Source organism: Aphelocoma coerulescens, chromosome 1A, assembly GCF_041296385.1.
Source record: "Aphelocoma coerulescens isolate FSJ_1873_10779 chromosome 1A, UR_Acoe_1.0, whole genome shotgun sequence".
Lineage (NCBI taxonomy): Eukaryota > Metazoa > Chordata > Aves > Passeriformes > Corvidae > Aphelocoma > Aphelocoma coerulescens.
Window position 1 is genome coordinate 57,733,302 of NC_091014.1, and position 21,502 is coordinate 57,754,803.

At 36.1% G+C, this 21,502-nt stretch overlaps 1 protein-coding gene across 5 annotated transcripts in view; it reads left to right on the forward strand.

Moving 5' to 3' along the window:
* The window catches only part of SLC41A2 (solute carrier family 41 member 2), a 67,122-nt gene that overhangs the window by 13,476 nt on the left and 32,144 nt on the right, over positions 1-21,502 (forward strand). For all 5 annotated transcript variants that reach the window (XR_011147947.1, XR_011147948.1, XM_069002965.1 and 2 more), the window contains exons 5-10: positions 603-747; positions 2,585-2,731; positions 7,908-8,055; positions 8,451-8,530; positions 18,558-18,689; positions 19,632-19,780. Coding sequence is in view for 3 of the 5 variants with exons in the window: in XM_069002965.1 (XP_068859066.1) it covers positions 603-747; positions 2,585-2,731; positions 7,908-8,055; positions 8,451-8,530; positions 18,558-18,689; positions 19,632-19,780 (801 nt within the window). In the remaining 2 variants the exon portion in view is untranslated. The remainder of the gene's footprint in view (positions 1-602; positions 748-2,584; positions 2,732-7,907; positions 8,056-8,450; positions 8,531-18,557; positions 18,690-19,631; positions 19,781-21,502) is intronic.

Sequence of the window (21,502 nt, forward strand, 5' to 3'; positions counted from 1 at the left end):
GTATATTTCCTTTATAATTTTTTCTGGGAAAGGATCTGAGGATGATTAGAGAAAAATTTCAGATTTGGCAAAACCTTTTAAATCTGACCTCTCAAATGTTTCTAGTACTGATTTTGTGTTGGATTCAATGTTTAAAGGAACAGATAGAGCTTTTGGATAAAAACCAGTATTTTAAATAGCTGGGTCATTTGAGGAAAGGTGTGCATGTCCTCCCAACAGCTGTTTCTTAAGATTGAGAGCTATTTCTTATTCAGAAGTTACAATGTAACACGCTCAAAAATTAGGTGAAATATTTATGTTGTGACTTCACTACTTAAAGTGGTTTAGAAGCCTCTTAAGGAATTGGCTTCTCGTAAATCCTGAGCTCCTCTCCCTGATTTTACTTTTGCTGTTCTGCAGTCTGACAAATGCTGGTAAAGCCTTTTCTGCTGGCCTAAGATTTTTCTTAATCATCCAAAGGTGTCATCCTCTCTACAAAATGGATGAGCATGCTTCTGTTATACCTGGCATGTAAATGTAGGTAGGAGGAAAGGCTAACAGAAAATGATTCTGTGGTCCCCCTAAGTCTGTCAATTGTTTTAAGAATTTGCTTTCTTTTCCAGGTTCAGGCAACAGTAGTTGGTTTTCTGGCAGCAGTGGCAGCAGTTATATTGGGCTGGATTCCAGAGGGCAAATACCGCTTTGATCACTCAGTCCTTTTGTGTTCTAGCAGTGTAGCAACAGCCTTCATAGCTTCCCTTTTACAAGGTAAAGGGGGTATATGTGCTACTTTTTGCAGTTATTTATTTTTCTGTGGATGCTGAATGTGTATATGTTGATATTCCTTCAAAATTGAAATCCAGTCAGGAATAGTACATCTGCAAACCAGCTGAGGATAAGATGCCCTTTTGCAGTTTCCATATAGGTGGGCATACTGCATTCCTCTCCTGTCACAGTCTTTGGAAAGTTTTTGATTGGCATGACCTCCTGAACATATCTAAGCAAAAAAGTATCGTTTTAGATTTCACTTAATATGATGGAGAACTTTTCCCCCTGCTTTCTATATTCATTAATGTACAAAATATATTCTTTGTACTTAGCAGGTAAAACTTATTTATAATTAAACTCAGGTGATCCCGGATGTTAGCTTAGCTGAATTCAAAGTTCCAGGCTGCCCATGCTGCTTATGTGTTAGTTTGTGCTCTGCTTTGTGTCTGAAGTGAACAATTAGGCTCATTATTTGAAGGGTTTGGACCAAGTTCAAGTTCAGCTCTACAAACAGTGGCAGCGTCTGTCTGGAGCAATATGGCATGATGAATTTAATATTCTCTTCCTAATTGTCAGGAAACATTTAACCATAAAAGATTGTACTTAATGGGTGTGAAGGGGAGCAGGAAAGTACCTCTACTTGTGACATGTTCTTAATGAAAATACAGTCAGCACTCTTAAGAATAGTAAGTCAAGTAAAATGCATAGCTTCCTTGTTTTACTGCTTTGATATGCTTACTTATGTGGAAAATACAAAATTGTTAAAGTTTTGCGTGGAATTAAGAGCACACATGTTTTCTACTGACTAGAAAGTCACTAGTTTGATCATGTACAGAATTAAGGGCAGCAAGAGAACTGGGAAACAAGAGTGCATTTTCTATACTTCCCATGTATGATTTGGACATGAGGAGAAACTTTGGGTTTTCTCCTGGTGATGGGCCAGTGCAGGAAATTACTTTCTAAGCTTCGTTCTCCTACACATGAACCAGGCACTTGTGAAATATTGTGATCTTACAGGATCATTGCTGTTCTTTCTTTTGAGAATTTCCTGGTGTATAACTCCTTACTCAGTTTCTCTGAAAGTGAACTTTTAATGTAGCCTACCATACATGATATAACATAAAGGATGGCATATACAGTTGAAGCTCTTATATATAATATGTGATGAGAGGGAAATTACTCAGATTGTGCCAAAGACTGTTAGCAACAATGCCAATTTTATTTTTAGTAGCCACTTGCATTTTGCAGGGAGGTTACTCTTCAAAAGTTAGTGTTGCTGTTTATAGGAAAAAATAGAAATTAACACCTTGACTTAATTTTTTTCAAATGTGTAGCAAGTAATATTTTTTATATGTTGTCTTGGGTTTAATTTATTGTGTAGCTTCTTGGTGCTAACTCCTTGATAGTCTTGCACAATATCAGATGTCAAAATATTTAATCTTACATTGTTTTCAACCTAGGTTGATTGAAATTTCAGTCAGTGGAAGTTACCAGGGGTGAGAAATAATACACTTCATATTTTTTTCTTCAGGAAACAGTTGCTTTACAATTTCAAAAGTGCTAATTCTAGTCATAAGCAAAGTAGTTTATTGTAAAGATGATTCTTGATTTTTTTGGGTGTGTGTGCTCACTCTGTTTTTTTAAAATGTATGTGTCCATTTTTCAAAATGGCTAAAACTTAAAAACACAGTCATTAATCAGGTGGGAAGAACAATCATCCTGGGAAAAAAGCACTGACTTCTTATTTATTAAGTTTGAAATGGTCATAATCTTGGAATTTTCTGTGGAATTACAGCAGTGGATACAGTTACTGTACTGTCTTCTTTGTTGAATTTAGGAGTAATAATGGTTGGAGTTATTGTTGGATCTAAGAAGACTGGTATCAATCCTGACAATGTTGCTACTCCTATAGCAGCAAGTTTTGGTGATCTCATCACCCTTGCTATACTAGCATGGATAAGCCAGGGTCTGTATACTTGCCTTGGTAAGTGTGCTTTGAAATGTGTATGACTCCCCAGGAACCTCTCTTGGGTTAGGAGGGTGGGAAGAAGGCTGGAGGGAGAGGTTCAGCAAACCTTTTAGTTTGACTTTTTTGTCAGCATTTATACCACTTAATGGTAAATCTTAAGAGTGCAACATTATGCCATGATTTCTCTTTTCCATTTTTGTTTTTTTGTGTTTTTCTTTCCCTTTTGTTTATTTTTTGTTCTTCCCTTTTTATTTTTATAAAAAAACCCATGTTTTTGGTTTTGTTCACTAACCTGAACTTTGGAACAATCTAGGAATACCTGAAAGACTTTGACAATAACACAGTACTTATCTACATGTGGATTGCAAACCGTGGTAATGAAGAAACAAAAAGGTGAAAACATTTTTTCACAGTGGGAAAAGAATGTTAAGAACCTTATTCAAAATGAAATCATTGCTGCAACTAACTCATTCCATAGAAACTATTAAAAGTTTATTGTGTTTTAAAAGACATAATTGTAGACAAATGTAGACAGATAAAATATTGTGTTGTCCATAACTTACCAGAGATGCTGATGTCATCATATCTAGTCTTTACAGCTGTGCTCATTGTCCATACCTTTTCATAGGTAAGTATTACAACATCAGCCAGAAAAAGCATCAAATAAGACTCAGGCTACCATGGTGTGACTTGCAGTTACTTTTTTGGTATTTGAACTTTCATATTTAGAAAGTGTTAACGTGATGTCAGCTTAAATGTATCAGTGTGCAAAGAAGTATTTCTTTTGTATTTTCTGTGTTTTTGTTAAAACTTAAATACAATTGTTTATTTCATAGCTATATTTAAATCTTTGTGTTTTATTTTAATACCCATATTTCTCAAATACTTTCTTTAAATGCTTCTTTCAGGGAAGTTTGTAAACTTACAGTGAAAATTGATGAAGATCTTTTTTTAGCACCTCTCCTTTCTTTTCTTCTGATGATAAAAACAGAGAAGAAGCCTCTATTTTCATGAAATTTAGTGTCACTAGCTAATGCTAGGGCTGGGATAATAATTAGAGTTAATTTCATTAGAGTCTGTTTATCTAGATTTATTGCTATGCCCCAAAATCTTAATAGACTGGAACACTGGGTAATTCTGCTGAAAACAGATTTCAGGCCCCAACAATTGATATCTTTGATTGAAATTCAGTTCTAAATTAGGGTTTATACTTATCAGTGATGTGCCAGGGAAATTGGGCAGAAGGAGAGAGTTAGCTAAGATTATTGGCATGTACTAGCAACCTGGGTAGGCGTGGAGTTGGAAGTGGTTGGCAGCGTCTAGTCTGAGTTAACACTCTGTATAAGTGGAACCCACATGACTCAAAGACAGGAAATTGTTAATACTGAGTCTTACCATTTTTGAACAGCTTCTTCTACTTCTTTCCTTTCTAAAAAAAAAAATTTTAAGGTGTGACCACAGGCAAAACTTAGTTGCATGTGTTGGTGTTTTAATAGTAGATACATTTGTAATTTGCGAATAAACAACATATATTATTTTGTACTGTATCTAGTACTGCTTCCTATGCTTTATATAAATTACAGATTCTATGTTTCTCTCTTTCTAAAGAAGTAAGTAATTACTACTAATATTTCAATTTCTCCTATAACATGCTGTTTTTTTAAATCTATCAGTCTAAACAAAAAACACTCAGCCCCCCCCCCCCCCCCCCCCCCCCCCCCCCCCCCCCAAAAAAAAAGTTGGGTAAAGAAACTTGGACTTCTTTCTTCCTTTCATACATTTCCAGAAATTTGCATTTCCAGATACAGGTGTTCTAATGTGTCTCAGAGGAATAAAAAAGAAGTGGGTATAGTTTGAACTGATCCTTTGCTGCTTTTATAGCTGCCATGACCACTCACATTTTTCTCTGCAACTGCAGTTGGAAGGCAGATCCCACATGTGTAGTGGCAAGGATCAGTGTGCTTCTAAGAGTTACTCCAAATTTTCTGTCTATAATGTCTTCTGGAAACACTTCTCTTTTGGTGAAGCATGTCATTATCTAGTTACCACTAAAACAACTGCTTCTGCTCTTTGTATTTTTTTTTCAATGTCTTTGTATTTCTTTTTGGAAACAAGAGAGTCTTTCTAAAGAAAGAACATGCCACAAAGCCCTTGGAAATAGGTGGTTTCCCAGATGCATGTATTTGAACTATGAAATAGTAACAAGGAATAAAAGTGTGGAGTACCTTCGGCTCAGGAGAGGTATATCAAGTTGTGAATGGCAGGGAAGAGGCATTCAGACAATGATTAAGCAACAAGTTTAAAAAAGTTAAAGAATTTTTTTAATACAATGCATGAGTGGGATGTGAAACTTACTGCTGTGATGTGTTAAGAGGACCAAAGTGATTTTAGAAAACTTTGGATAGACTAGTAAAAGAGGAACCCACTGAGGTGTATTGAACAGAGAGATGCAGACAAGACTTGAGAGATGAAATCCCTGATGCAAACAGCAGCAGAAGCTGGCAGGTCATGCTGAAAGAAGCATCACTCTAAACATGTAATTTTTCTTTTCTTCTCTCCATAAGCCTGAACTGTTGACCACAGTGTGACAAAGGATATTATGCTAGATGAGAACTGTGCCTCATCCAGCACAGATGTTCTTAAGAATGTTTTTTCTCCTTTCTGTTGTTTCCCTGCTTTCTCAATGCTAAAATAAGAATCCCAATGGGAATATTAAAAAGAAACCTGTGGTTTGTAGGGTAGTAGTGAAACTGGTGGCATTCCCTTCTGAACTGTGTTCAGAATTAACTATTTTCCCCTGTATCAGCCTAACTAATGAAATGATCTGGAGCAAAATACATTTCTGGCTGTTCTCTGCATGGCATGAGTTATTTTCAGACAAAAAGTCTGGAAGAATGAAAATTATTTGTGTACAAGCTTTATGTTTGTCTGTTAACAGAGGTATGCAGCCTTTGGTTTGATACAAAACTTTATGTCATACCCTGAAGAGGCAGGGGAAGGACTGTAGGATTTTTACCTATGCCGGGACCAAACGAACCACCTTTTTTGGCCACCATCATGTATATAACTTCTTAAAGGTTCATTAGAGTGCTTTAAAAATAGTGGCAAAGTTATCAAACACGGGGATTTAAACAGTAAAAGGTTAACAGTTCTTAAGAGCTCCGTAAAAGGAGCTGTGTCTGTGAATCTTTGTTAAATTGCTGGGGGAAAGCACTAGAGGGCTCCCCAGGACCGTCGCTGGGACCTGGCACCTTTCCTCCAACAGAACACGAGAAGTACTCTGGAATAGGAACACCCAGTAAATAAAGGAATACCCAGTAAATTAAATGTGGAGGTCCGTGATGCCTGTCATTTGTCAGTAATGATCTGAAAATTTCTTTAAAGCTTTCCATTTTTCTCACAGAATGTGCATTTAGCTCCCAGATATGTTGAATCTGGGTTGAGAAGGCAAGCTGTGTGATTCACATTATTGTTTTCAGGTTCCTACCAGTTGTTTTGAAGTAGTGTATTTCCAGTTTACCTCTAATTTCTACTGGAGGCTGCATTATTTGAGCAGGATTCCTTTTCTCACGTAAGCTACCTGCTATAAATCAAAAATGGAGTGAAATAAGCCCTAAAAGAGAAGCCATTTATTTTCTCTTCCCATTCTCCAGCTATTGTAGCATGCATTTGCTTCTCCTGTGAATTAAATATGAAGAGGAAGATACCTACCCTTCCTTTACAGATGCATCTCAAGGTTAATCTTTTTAGGTTGCTATAGTAAGATGTTCTACAAGAAGAGTCTCCCATAGATTTAAAAAAAAAAAAAAAAAAAAAAGTTCCTCACTGTTCCAAAGAGTTAGACTGAAGCTGAGTATTCTCTCTGGTCCAGCTCTTAGGTTGCAGAATGAAGTGAAAGGAGGAAAAAAAGGCCCCACAAAGGAAGAGGGAAATAATACACTGCAGAATAATTAGATAAGGAAAGGAAAAAATTACTTCTCTTTTGGGCTTTGTCTTGTTCTCATTTTAATAGCTTTCTACTTTCAGTTTGCCCAGGAAAACATAACTTACTACATTTTCTGCTGGCTCTGCTGCAGAGGTTGTTACTCAATGCAGAAGGGTAGTAACTTCTAAAAATTCAACAGCAATTCTGTCAGGAGATCCACTAAGGTAACCTTGAAGTAGTAATTGCTTGGATTTGCAGCCACAATGCATAGGTGACAGTACTTTTTATATACCAACTACTCCTCTTCGGTAAAGCATTTGTGTGATCTATATTAATTATTTCAACCTGTTAATTTAAAATATATTTTGCTGTAAGACTTGTCTAAATTTTGAAGTTTTCAACAAAATGTATTTTGACATAAGATACATGAGCACACTTTTCATAAAACAAATATTTAGAAGTGGAATATTTGCACAATTTACACATACATATTTGCCATTAGGATAAATTTTCTGTTATTTACCTCACTGTTGAATTAGGAAGTCTTGGATCACTGTAGTAGCTTCTTTGAGGATGGGATTATAAAACCAAGTAATCAGAAAAAAATAGTGTTCTTTCTGTGGAAGCAGCTGTTTGCTTTACAGTCTCAGCTTTATGATGGTACTCACCAGTGTTTGCAGTTGTATTCCTATGAAATAGGATGAAATTCTCATGGATAGGTGCAAGCAGCAGAACTGCCTGTTAATTTTCAGACTCAGACTGGCTATGAAACAACTGAGCTACTGATATAAATGTCTCAGTGTTGCACATTGTGCTTGCATAATTTTAGATATGCTATTTCTGGAAAGATTACCACATTACCTGCTTTGGGAAGAAAGGAGTGTACATATGCTAAGAATCTGGGTATAAACAAAATGCATTTTCATTATATTCAGTTTCTTTAAAAAATTATTCTTCAGTTGCAAAATAATGTTTTATATTCTACATTCTTACTGTATTTTTATCATACAAAAATCATCTCCAGAATTTCTTCTTTGTATAGATGTCCTTGAGAAGATGAGAGACAATGATCCAGATGGCAGATATTAACCATGTTGTTTCATGCAGTGGTTGAAACTTCAGGTGTAATAGTAATGAAGACTATTAAATTCCTCACTTGTATGGCATAGTTCATAATTTATTTTGCAATTCTAAGTTAGGAGAAACATATAGGAATATTTGGAAAGTAAAAGGGGCTTGTTTTCTTTTTCTTTATTATTGTTTTAGAGACATATTACTATGTATCTCCTTTGGTTGGTGCCTTTTTTTTGGCTCTGACTCCGATGGGGATTGTCATAGCTGCCAAACACCCAGCTACCAGAACTGTCCTCCATTCAGGATGGGAGCCTGTTATAACTGCCATGATTATAAGCAGGTAGGTCTCTGTCTTGCTGCATGGAAGCATCTTGATAGTCATCCCATATCTCTGTATTTCTTACTTGATTGTACTTAGGAGTCTCTAGAATTTAGGCTTTAGAATTTTAGCACTGGTCTAAGAGATTATTTAATCCAATGAAAGTGATGAATCTTAAAAGTAGAGGAATTGGCTAATGCTCTGTGGTCTTTGTTATACAAGAAGCCAGTTTTAGTAAATGAATAGCTATAGGGATGTTAGTCTGTAGCTCAGAATGACGTAATGGCTCAGGGGAAAGATGAGATTAAAATTGTGGCTTGAAGATGATCTAAGTCACATTGCTATAAAAATTTTTAAATGCTGTTTAGTGGTCCTGCTTGCCTTATTCCAAATATTGTACTTTTTTTTTTTTTCAGTATTGGTGGCCTTATTCTGGACACAACTGTATCTGATCCTAACTTGGTTGGAATTGTTGTTTATACCCCCGTAATTAATGGTAAGACTCTGACAGGATTAATTGCTACTCTGTATCAATTGATATACCTTGTTTTGAGAATTGTCTATTACGGTAAATTTCTCTTGTGCTAATTAGTATCTGGTACATTAATTTCAAGTTTTGATTTTGATGTCAACAGCTGTTTATTTGAACACCTAAGAAGTGCTTCCTGTTTTTACAACAACCATTAAAACATGATAGAGAATGTGAGAAGTAGAAACCTCAAGTACGATTTAAGAAACTGAAAGCATAAATATTGAAGGAGTATATTCAAATATTAAATTATCAAGTATTATATTGAAGCAGTTATGGCTGGGAAAAAGGTAGTTAAAGTTTTATCTCAAAGGATTTTTTTCTGAATTCCAAGGACAAATTTTCAAACAATAATTTACTATTGGCATGTAATGTAGATAGATATAAACACTAAGAAGCATGCTACAAGCAAGTAAATAAATTTCTCAAGAAAAATGTGTGTTGTTTCTGATGATTGGTATGCACCTTTCAGATGTGTAGGAATGAATTTTTGAAAATTTGGTCCTTAAGTTTAGGGTTCTATCTTCTAATGATAAGAACAAGGCAAATTTTAGAAGAACAGTTAATAACTGATTAGACTGGTGCAGTTTGAAAATGCTTTCTTTCCTAGTACAGTACCCCAGGGTTGGTGCCTGTTTAGCTTGCAATAACTATAATCACCAGATCTGTCCCTACAATATTGCTGTCTAGCTGTTCTTTCCTCTTTTCGTATTTTTCCATTTGATTTCTTACATTAATTTGCACTTTCATGTATTGTTATTAAAACCATTTCTCCAATTAACAAGATGATTCTGCTTTGACTTAAGTTGGCCCTTGCAAATTCCACATGAGCATGTTCTATTCCATTTTCTAAGTTATAAATTAAATGAATTATGGCCACTTCTTTTCCACCTTGATAATAAGATGTTAATATGGTCATAGGGTTTTAGTTCTGAACCACATTACTCTGATACAATTAATTTTCTGGACATTGTTAATGGAAGTGTAACACTGGGTACAGTGGATAGCACCAAACATTTTGATAAGCTTTCCTGTGGCTGAGAGTTAGTAGATCTATTGCTGCAAACATTACACAAGCTGTTCAGTTGGAGGCTTTGACAGAAGCATGTTCTTGGCAAATTCATGTTAGCCCTTGTTTTACAGCTTTCATGTCTTCTGGATGCTTATAAATTGTCTTTTTAATAATTTGTTCTAATTCTTATGTAGGAATATAAATTTCACTGATACACAGATTCTCTGTATCATCCTTTTTGATCCGCTTTAAAGATATATTTTCTGTTTTCTCTATTGCATCCCTCAGATATTCTCTAACCTCCAAAATAATCAGTTAGCAAAAATGATCACTAATACTTCATGGATTGTTCATTTAGCTCTCTAGAGGCAGTAAATTTAACTTAACCCCCAGGCCCTAGTACTATCTACTTGTGATCAGGTATCACCATTTTTATGAAGGCAGTGGGCAAAAGGAACTGAGTATTTCAATCTTCAGTGGAGCATGTTGCTTGCTCTTCTTTCTCATTAAGGCCCACTATTTCCTTTCTTCTTGCTTTTAACATGAAACATTTCTATGTTGCCACTTGTGCTCCTTGCTAACTCTAAATTAATTTTTACACTTCAGCCATTACATTTCCCTGCCTATTCCTTGCCTTTGTATTAATTCAAAATTGCAAGTACTTCCACCTAACTTTTTTATGTTTCCATTTTGATTTCCAGATACCTAAAAGGCAAGGCAGACATGTTGATCTTCAGCTTTTTTCTGCTTTACACCTGTAACTTTTCTTACAGTAGTCCTTTTCTGGTAACCCCCTGGATTTGCTTCCTAAGAGAAGAGGATTGTTTTTTTTTCTTTTTAGGCAGGTGTACCCAAACTGATTAAGGCAATGCCCAAGCATTCTTTTGAACTGTCTTTATGGGAAAAGAACTAGCCAAAAGCTATATAGTCCTGGAGGTTTAGCTGGCAGGTCAAAAGGTCTTTGAGAGTTAGGCAGGTGTAAGAGAGGGAAAGCTGAGGCTACTGGAGCAGGCAGGGAAGGAAAGTCTGTCCAGGAGGCTGGGATAGTGAGAGGCAAGCTTGACTCAGAATTCTAAGGATAGATGCATTTCTATTGGATAATATAGAGAAAATATGTTCTGTGTAGAGGATGCAGAGTTTTATGGTACACCTCCTGGAAAAGGAAACTGTAGGTTGGTAATTTTTGAGTTGCTGGTAGATTAGCCTCTCCTGGGTTTCATAATTCTACTGACACCTTTTGATATTGCTGGTCAGTACAGTGTAGTAAACTGGGGTTAGGAAGTCCTTCAATTAAAAAAGCACATCTGTTGACACTCATTTACTGACATGAAAGGTGTGTTAGGACACTTAACAGGTGGCTTTTTAAATATTACTGTTGCAGAAAGTTTTCACTACCAGTGCTTTCTTGGCCTTGGAATTCTTACTGTAAGCCTAAGTAGCCAAAGAAACTGAGGGTTTTCCCATTTCATTTTCTTTTACCTGAAAATTTGTTGCTCCTATGGCACAGAAATCCTGGGAGAAAACAACAGGTAAACCTGAAAGAAATATTCTTTTCCACTGGGAATGTGTCCAGCCAAAATTTGAGGACAGTCTAAATTTGTCCAGAATTTCACGCTGTCATTGTTTTTTCAGAGCCATTTGCCATATCTTGAACACCTGAGCAGTATTCACTGCAAAATGGTCAGGTCTAAGGCTTCCTGTGCACCATTAAGTACATTTCATCTAAGTCCTGTCTAGATAGTTTGCTTATTCTTAGATATGAGACAAGTGACTTTAATCATGTCTTACACTGTGTAGCCATAAATACTTCAGTTTAAGAAATACTGGTCTGGAATTTGAACAACCTCAAAGGTTCCCACCCCTATTAACAATAACTACAAATATTTGTTCAATATATTAAAATAGTTTTTAAGTAGAAAGGCATTTATAGTCTACTTTACAGCTGGTGGCCAGACATATTTCACAACTGTTTTTTCCATTTTAAACACATTAAAACACATTTCTTGAGATGAATAATTATTTTTAATTCTATGGTTGGCTGGGTTAAATTGCATCTCCGCTTTTTGAAAATAAATAAATCATTTTGTTGTTTCAGGCAACTTGCAGACTACTTGAGATTTAGATGTCTCTTTGATGTACCAAAGTTCTGAATAAAATGACTAAGCCCGAGTGTGGCTGTGCTTCAGCCTAGATACTCAAGTTGATTGTTGTGTTTTCTCATGAATGGGATGGTTAAAATTTGCAAATCCTCTTAAAGCATCACAGCATGTTGAATTTGGCTCAGGATTTGCAATGTAACCGAGTTCCTTTTGTGCAGAAAAAGAGATAATATCTTAAACAATTTTATGCTTCTGAATATGCAACAGAAATGAGCTAAGGTGCAGTTACCAGATAGAGCCACTTTCGTCTCCGTTTTCATTGCGTGCTTATACAAAACATTGTGGGATATCTTCTAAGTATTTGCATTTCAGAAGTTACTGGGTAATAACCAACATGTCAGTAGACTTTATCCCATTTTTATGCACCTTGAAGAATGAAAGTTCTGCAAATTAATTCTGAAAACACCTGAAAATTGGAAATACTTTATATCAAAAAACTTTCCTTTGCAGGTGGTTTGAAACAATACTCTTTACAGGTAAAACACACCTGTCCTAATATTTCTTACTCTTTGGCTGTGCATACTTTAAAAGTATTTGCTATCTGAAGGGAATACATAGGTATCAAGGAATATGAGAAACACATAAGAGAAAATTTAATGTAGAACTTAATGAATGCCAGTTGTCTGGGAGATGAAAATTAAGTTTATGCAATACATTCCCCAAACCATCCCTTTTTTATCTGTTAGTAAGGTAAATTGAATGACAGACTTTCAGGTTTTTCAGAGAGCTTTTACTGTAAATTGTTTTGGAGAATATGGAAAAAACCACCATGAAACCATTCTTCCTCCTCAAAAAACAAAAACAAAAACAGCCATAAAAATCCCCAACATATTTTAATAGCTATATATTTTAATTTCTTCTAGCATAGTTGTACTTTGAGTTTTCCCACAACTGATTAGGATATAACCATTGTCTCAGAGAGTTGAACATCTGAAATTTGCCTCTGTAAATCACAAGGGAAAGCATTAGTGTACCTGGATGCGTAGTAGAGCAATTTGGCTGTGTAGCAAATTAATTTTTCTGCATCCTGAATTGGAAAGAATGTGTTAGTCTCAGAAGGCAGCTTTACTATATGAGAACTTTATAATTCAGTCTTTATTTTGGCATGAATAAGGAGGAGAGTTTTGATTTCTTTTACTTACTTTTCATGCATTATTGTGTGATAGATTTATTACCTTTTAGTTGCTAACCTGTACATGTAAATCTGCATATATACTTTTATAGTGTGTGATTTTTCTTTTAAGTCTTACTTGTAAATTTTTTAGGAGATTTCAGTAATCATTGTGTAGTTTTCACAACACAATTATATCCAGAGCATTTTCATTTTTTGACAGTCAAGGAACAATTTTTTATTAGTCATAGGAAAGAAATTATTTATGAGTGAAATCAAACATGGAATGTAATAGTTGCATATATAATAAAGACTTCTCTTAAAAAGCATCCATCTAGGGAAAGCTAATATTTTCCATCTGTTTTCCCTCAAACATTTGTAAGTATTAAAAGAAATGCTACAAAGTAAAATGGAAGATGGATGAAAAAAAGCCCCAAAAACATAAATAGGTGGCTAGTTAATTTTCTAATCTAAGTATTTCACTTGCATAAAACAGGATTTTTAAAGTTAATGGTAGAGAGGTCAGGGCAAAAATTCGTCTTGCATTTTCTGAAAGATAAGAAGATTATTCCAGAATTTAGAGCTTTCGGTCACCATTGTAACTGAGAGTCTTTTGCTTCCTTTTCATTTCATTTTTATGATGCAGATGTTGAACTTCAAAAAAGCCTGTTTGGCAAAACTGACTATTTTGAGCTGTGGATTGTGCTCAGTAGTGTGCAAAAGTGAGAATCTTCTTGCCTTCCTTCTCTTGATAGATATATAAGAAAAATCAGTTTGGGAATTATGTTGGCCTAATTCTCCCCTTATGTAGATATTAATTGATTTTAGTCCCATTGCACGAGCTGTATTATAGATACTTGGGAACAACACAGTATTCTGTGACTGATTAATCTCTCTCCATAGAACTGGGTTTCTAAAAATTTTTAATCTCAATGATTTGCTTTGCCTGTTCTTACAGAATTTTTTGTGTGCCCCATCATGCAAATATTTACATTTTTATGAACAGTTATGGCTCTGGTCATTAAAGCTGAGTATGTTCACTTTCTCTGGTGCTCTCAGTACTTCAATAGGAGGCAGTTTTCTACAGGAACAATTCTTTAGTTATATGCATTTAAGGAAATGCACAAAAATAAGATGAGATGGGGACCTATGGGAAAGGAAGGGACTTCATACATAAAGTGGTTGAATACTGCTCTGAAAAATTTAGGTTGCCTGTTGTACTGTTCTCCCCTCACACTAAACAAGTACCTGAAACCAGATTTTTTACTGGTTAGTTATAACATGGTGCATGTGGTTATCCTGCTGGGATGGAGAACTTTGCACTTCCTTTTGTTGAATTTCAGGAGATTTCTCTTGACCCAGCTCTCCAGCCTCTCCAGTTCCCTCTGAATGGTGGCACAGCCGTCTGGTTTATCAACTGCTCCTCCCAGTATTCCCTGGAAAATCTTACTCTATTTATCAAAAAGTGAGGTGTAAGATCCGGGGAAAAATACAGTCCGATGTGTTACCCCAGAGCAGTGGATGATCTCAGACTGATCTGCATCAGCAAGATCCAGCTTCCCTTAACTTCTGGGGATTTTTACCTGCACTGAGTTATGAGACACAGATTTGCTTTGAAGTATTCTTTAAGACTCATTGATGTAAAGTGCTTTAATGTGGTTTTCTGAATAGCATGGTTACTTCTATTATTAGAAAAAAATTCTTTTTACCAGATGATGAATTGTGCCCATAGGCCTATTTGCAAATACACAGCATGGTTTTGGCTCTACTTACAATATGGGATTCTGTGCTTGTTAGACAAAAGAGCTGTGATAACAATTCTTAGAAGAAATGTTCTTGCTTAGCCCTTAACTGCCTTGATAAAATGATGAGGTTTTTAATTTTCTTTTAAAGTTTTAAGTCAGTGTGACATCCTTCTCACTTTAGCAGACAACATCTCTTCTGCTCATTGACAAAGCAACACTCTCACACTGAGGTTAAACACATTTGCTGTTCTGAGAGGCATGAAGTAATAGTTGCTGGATTTTACTTTTGAAACAATTGTTTTCCCCTGTGTTGTAGATCTTGCAAAAATGAAAGGAAACGAAAGAAGTAAGTCTTCACAAATTTAGTATTTGCTATGATGACGGCAATAGTGTTTTCCAGGAGAAAAAATGTCTGGATTAATCAAACGTTCATGGAAACAGTCCTCATATACATCTACAGAGCTTTTAATAATATGAGCAGCTACTGAGTATGTGACCATTTTATACATTTAGAAGATGCTGAGACATTATCAGTTTTATGTATCGACATCTTGCCAACCTACGCAGTTTTATCTGTTTTCTGTTTCTTCCAGGGGTCTGATTAGTCTGGTATAGCTGAGATGGTAACTGCACATGCACAGTAGCTGCTGTTACCAAACAAACTGAGTATCTCTGTACATATCCAAGTGATTCAGTGCAAGAACAGCCTTATACGAGTCATCCTGTGACCAGCAGAATGAAACCTGATTCTGTTCTCATTTGTATCCTGAGGTTTTTAGACAGCCTTTTCAACCGGCGGTGTTCCCTATTGCCTCGTGTTCCTGCTATACCCGCTGCTCACAACATTGTTTCATTTTCCCTCTGCTTTCCATGGCATTGTCATTCCTCTTCTGTCTCACTGAGCTGTTGGCTGAGCAAGAGGCATCATGCTTTATTCCAAGCTGAGTGCTGACTGGCCAGCTGGCCTGCTTATGCTTATGCCATTAGCTATATAACTCATTACTGTCTTTGTCTCACTGAGGACATGCGTTTGGATCTTTTCCTTTATTTATCTAGTCACTGTTTCGTTTTTGGTAGATTCTTTAACCATACTTGGAAGCAGTTAACATTTCTGTCCTCATGTCAGGCATGGTTGAAATTGGCCCAAAGGTTCAAAAATAATTAGAAGAAGGAATTGGTAGGTGAATGGACAGAACTAAATTACAGTATCACTGCGCTGTCACCACCATACATTGTTGGCTGGCTGAGACTGAGCAGGATGTATGGATTCTAGAAGCACTTACACTTCACTATACCAGGCTCTCTTCTGTGAGTTAAAATTACACTATTAATATTAGGTTATTGAGGCTCAGACAAATAAAATTTAAAATAATCTTACTGAACATACAAATACTGCATTTCCAGTTAGCTAAAATGGACTGTATATGTTCAACTGAGCTGTAACTAGTTACACCTCCTGAAATCACACTCCATACTGGCTGTTCTGGTTAGCTTGTCAGCTTCCTTTGCAGAGCAGCTGTCAGCTTCCTTTGCAGAGCAGCTATCACCTCCTTTACCAGTATGCCATGGCTGGCCAGTTTGTTTTGGAACCACTTTTAATACTTGACAGTAATTTCTTGCTGTCTGCATGAGCAATAGGGCTTGGGGAATACTTTCTCCAAGTGATGGTTATAAAAGTGAAAAGATTTGTCATTAATAGCTATCCATCAAAGGATTGACAACCAATCTTACACCTTCTTTCACAGACTTGTCAGTGTCTGTTGTCCAGACAGATTTTTTAATCACCATTTCAAATGGACTTATTTCCATTTTCCTTAATTCTTTTATCTCATTCATTTTCCCATGTTATTAACTAGGGGAAAAAGTCCAGAACATCTATCATATTTCTCAGTGCCTGAATTTGTTGAAGCAATAATTAGCAGTCACAAAATGAAATTACAGACATCCTAGGAAATACTTAAAATCTAGAGAGTTGTGCCAAAGTGGTTTGTAGTTCCATTGCTACAAAACTCAAACCAGCCCTATGTCCTTCTGTCCTTTATTTCTTTCTGTAGTGCTATCAGAGAATCAGATAATGACAGAATATTTTATTAATTTTTTCTCTTAGTATTGTTGTGAATATATCAGTTATTGCAGTTGTTAGCCTGATTGTGATTACCCAGATTGCCTTTATGTTCTCTTTTTTAGCAGAAACTGTTTCATATTTTCCAGTCCTATGGCACCATCCCCAGCTTTGTAGCTCTGTTAAAAAGCAGTTTTACATAACAGCTTTTCCATAATTCAGTCGCAGAAATTATCTGATCCCCATCCAAATGTAGTGCATTGATCCTTAATTTTATTTCTGCCTCTCTTTCTGTACCTTAATCTCATTAGTCACAAATCTCTAATTTATTGTTCTCAATCGAAGGACAGACTTTGAGTCCTACTTAGATTGGTTTTAATCTTTTTAAACTTCTCGTAGTTTAGATAAATCCCTTACTTCACTACTTTTCTGTAGTTCACCTGAAAAAAGAGCTACTGTTATTTTAATTTTCTTTGCAAACTCTGACTCAGCCTTTTGCTAGTTCATATTTTATCCCTGTAACTTCTGACTGGGAACATGCATTTCCTAATTTGTATCTAAAGTTTTTGCTTAAAAGATGTACTTCCATGTTAGGTTCAGCCATTTACTGTCTTTAAGCAGTGGTGGGGCAGGACATCTTCTTTCAGATCTCAGTATTAGATCTCTGTGCTAACCAGTCTGTAGTCAACAAAAGAATTTGGGAAATAGTGTCTCCTGGTCACCACAAACACTTGTTTTGCAACCAGACAAAGCCCTAAGCATCAGATAAACTGATTCTACTAATAACAATAAACAAGGCCTTTGTCCTGAAGTGGGGACAAGATCTGTATTTCTTCTGCTTCTTCTCAGACCAACCCATTGTTGTGTAGAGCATCTGAAGAGGGGGAAAGAAAAAGCACGTGCTTGATATGCAAGTAGACAGCTCGAATATATAGGAAGGTTTCATGTCACTGCATTCTGCAGTGTAGATATAATGAGTTGTTTTAGTTTTGTGTTCATTGAAGTAAAAATTCATAGAACATGAAACAGCCCAGAGAGGAAGGAACCTTGAAATGTCATCTGGTCCGACCTTGTGTGAGAAAGGGAGCCTAGATGAGATTTTCTAGCACCTGGACCAGTCACATCTTGAAAACCTCCAGTGAAGTGGACTCCACCACATCCCTGAGGTGGTTGTTGCAGGGAATGATTGTTCTCACTATAAGAGATTTCTTTCTTATATTGAGATGAAAGCTCTGCTGCTACAACTTATGCATACTGCCACTTACAAGAAAGAAAGTAGAATCTCCATCACTACCATTCTTTTAAAAATCAGCTATTCAGACACTCATGTTCTTTCAGCCTGAATTATGAGTGACAGAAGCCTGTAGTTACTCATGCTTTGTGTGAGAGGGGAATGAATATATTAACTCTTGAAGCCTTTTCTGGTCCTGTGGTTGTGTGTGTGAAATCTGCATTTATGTTTGTGGTAGTGAGCTGCTTTTGTTACTTACGCTGGCCTGGAATAATGACCTAGGGAGGTAATCCAGCAGTGGCACAACAATGTCATACTTCTGCTGTTCCAAGAGGGGTTTCCAAAGAAGAGGCATAAAAGGGAGTTTCACTTATGAGAAAGCTTAAGATTGAACCTTTTGGAAGGATTTGAGTTTTTTGCATTTACCCTGATACAAAACTAATCTCCAAATACCCAGTGATACACTAAACTGTAACCCACATTTCTGGAGTTACTTTAACGATTTGTAGCCTCTCTGTAACTAGTATACATTCTAAAGATATTTTTCATTTTGACTTTTGAATGTAAGGTACTGTGATAAACATGGAGGAAATTGGTAAATATGCAAAAATATTACCTACTAGAGGAAAAAAAAATAGCTGAAAACTTTTCATTGGTTCCCTTTTGCATTTCAGGTATTGGTGGCAATCTAGTAGCTATTCAAGCTAGCAGAATTTCTACCTACCTCCATTTACATAGCATTCCTGGAGAGCTGCCAGAGGAAGCCAAGGGTTGCTATTACCCATGCAGAACATACTATGGTACAGGTATGTATTTAGTCAGTTAAAAATCCTGTCTCACATCTCTTTACCCCTGTATGCCATACTGTGCCACCAGTGAGAAATGGCAATGAACTGAGCTTGCTGTGTGCTATTCAAAGGCAGCTGAGGCTTGGCAGTTTCCTTTGCCTGCAGCTGTTTGCCTGTGAGAATCACAAGAATCTCCCTGAGGATTGGGTGAGTAGAGAGGAGCATAGAAAAGGATGCAGCCCTGGCAATGGTTGAAGATAAGGGATGGTGGGGCAGGACACTGTGATACCCACTCAGAAGGGTTTCAGGCTTCAACTTTCCTTAGCTTCTCTACCTGCTCCTAACTTTTGTCTGCCTTCAGAACTTCAAACCAATTTCCTGTTAGGGCCAACCATTATATCAGACATTATTACTAAGCCAAATCCCTGCTTTCCATTTCCAATTTGCCATTTTCTTACTAGATTTTTTCTTCACAGCTTATTCCTCCCATGTATTTCCCTCTCTCCTAATGATGTAGTAACTGTGGTGAAATGTGATGTGTCACCACCGTGTATAACACTTTCGTATTTATTAAATGAATTGAAACAGATGTGAAAGTGGTAAATGTGGGATTACTTTTTAGAAATATAAGGTACTTTTGAGAATGTCTTGGATATGGAGTCCAAAAGATCCTCTTTCTTAGTAAGACTTTAGGAGCTCCAAAAATGTCGATGGTATTACGTGAGCACAGAATGAAGGCAGTTTGCACCCTTTTCCAGAAGGGCTCTGCTTACCTTTTCTGGAAGGCAGTGAAATTCCTCAAGGAGTCTTTTAGTGAAAATTAATGCCTGCTGTTCCACAGTAGTCAATGTTGTGGAATTCCAAAAATGGGGTGTTTCTATATTAAAATGAGTAAAAATCTAATATAGTAACTGAAGAACTTAACTGAATTTTGGATTTTTTTTTTTTTTTCAATTGTAGGAGTAAATAACAAATCAGCCCAAGTTCTGCTTCTCTTGGTGATTCCTGGACACCTGATTTTCTTGTACACTATCCATTTAATGAAAAGTGGACATACTTCCTTAACCCCCATCTTTATAGCAGTATATTTGTTTGCAGCTCTGCTACAGGTAAGAATAAGTACGACTGGCAAATGCTTGTATAAAATCAAGTTCTCAAAGAAAATAATTTTTTCTGGTATCTGAAATCTCATAAATGGTACAAGAAGGTGTGGGTTTATAGAGGCTTTCAGCACAGCTCTGAAGTAGCTGATTATCTCCACTTATATACAGTTTACACAGGTGTACTGTTGTTCTGAGTGGTTTTCAGAACACACTTGACTGCATTATTTCCTTGTCATGCATCTTTCACATGCTTTTGGAACCATTGCATCTAAAACCCCATCATTTTAATCATCTAGAGGGGAAATGGAAAGAAGGGAGGGGAAATGGAAAGAAGGAAAGGTAGCATTTATGAATAAGGAAAATTAAGGAAAATTCTTAAAGAAATCTCCTAAAGTGGTTCACATTACTGTTTTAGTTAACATAGTCGAGCAGATGAAAATATTACAGCTTCCTTAATGTGTTCTTAATATTTATTAGTTTAAATTAATACGAAGCAAACACTATACAAGAAGCTGTAATTGCATTAATTGTCAAACTTCTTTACCTTATTTGGCTGTTTTACCCAGTCATCTGCTCATACCCAGCAAGGGCAGTTCTTGAAAGATGCCTTTTGAAATAGCAATGTCTCAAGGTGAAATGATTTCATTTTGAAAAATCACTAATACAAAATTACATATTTTATTAAAATCTCACCCATTTTTTAAGTATAACGTGCCTGAATTAACTATAATGTTTCATTGCACCTTAAAACCAAAAAGTGACTGTTCATGTTACACGGTAGAAGTGTGGTTGAAATATCCATAATTTAAATATACATACTGCTTCAAAAAATGTGACCTATTTAGTTTTAATATACAAACAACATTATCAACAGGTCAATCCTTAGTAAAATTATAATTTTTAATGTTCTGAATTGTCCCATTGTTTATCACACTACTATTTCAGTAAGGACAGGTTTCAAAAACTATTACTATTTCATATGAGAATTTACACCTTTCTGGTAGAACATGACTGGTAATGTTTCAACCTTTGCAAGTGAGAGCGTCATACTAAAAGACATAAATTACTTTTCATTTTCCTCTTAGATAATATTCCTAGTTTCCAGCCTTATCACTTGTTTTATAATGTGTTTTCCTGAGGAAATAATGCTATTCCTTTCCTATATGTTTTCTGTCTGGATTGGGGAAAGAGTCCCTGTTAATGTAAGACTGCAGTGTGATTTCAGTCAGTATTAAACCTTCGAGATTTCCCATGGGAATCAACCTGAATTCATAAATCCAGTCCTCCTGCTAGCAGAACTGCAATCACAGCATGTTTAGGGACACTTTTTCTTCAGCAGCGAGACTTGAGAAATGCAGAAGTTCACCTGAAAAACAAGTTCAGGTATTATGGCAGGATTTTCAAATGACATAGTAATTCAGACCCAGCAACAGCACATATACAGGTGTAAAGTTGCATTTTCATAAATTCAGGATCTGATTAGAGTATTCAGTTTTGCAGTCATGTGTCTCTATTGCAGTACATACACCTGATTTTCTTGGTTTTTCACCTATAAAGCAGATACAGAGCTTTTTTCTTCTTTTTCCCTGCTCCCTTTTATGGATTATTTTTTCCACTTTGTCTTCTGTTGTTAGTCATAAAAGGCATTTTGAGATGTATTTACTTTGAAACTGAGTACCAGTATTGCAAACTATAACTTCTCGTGGGTCTTGACATATTTACAATTTG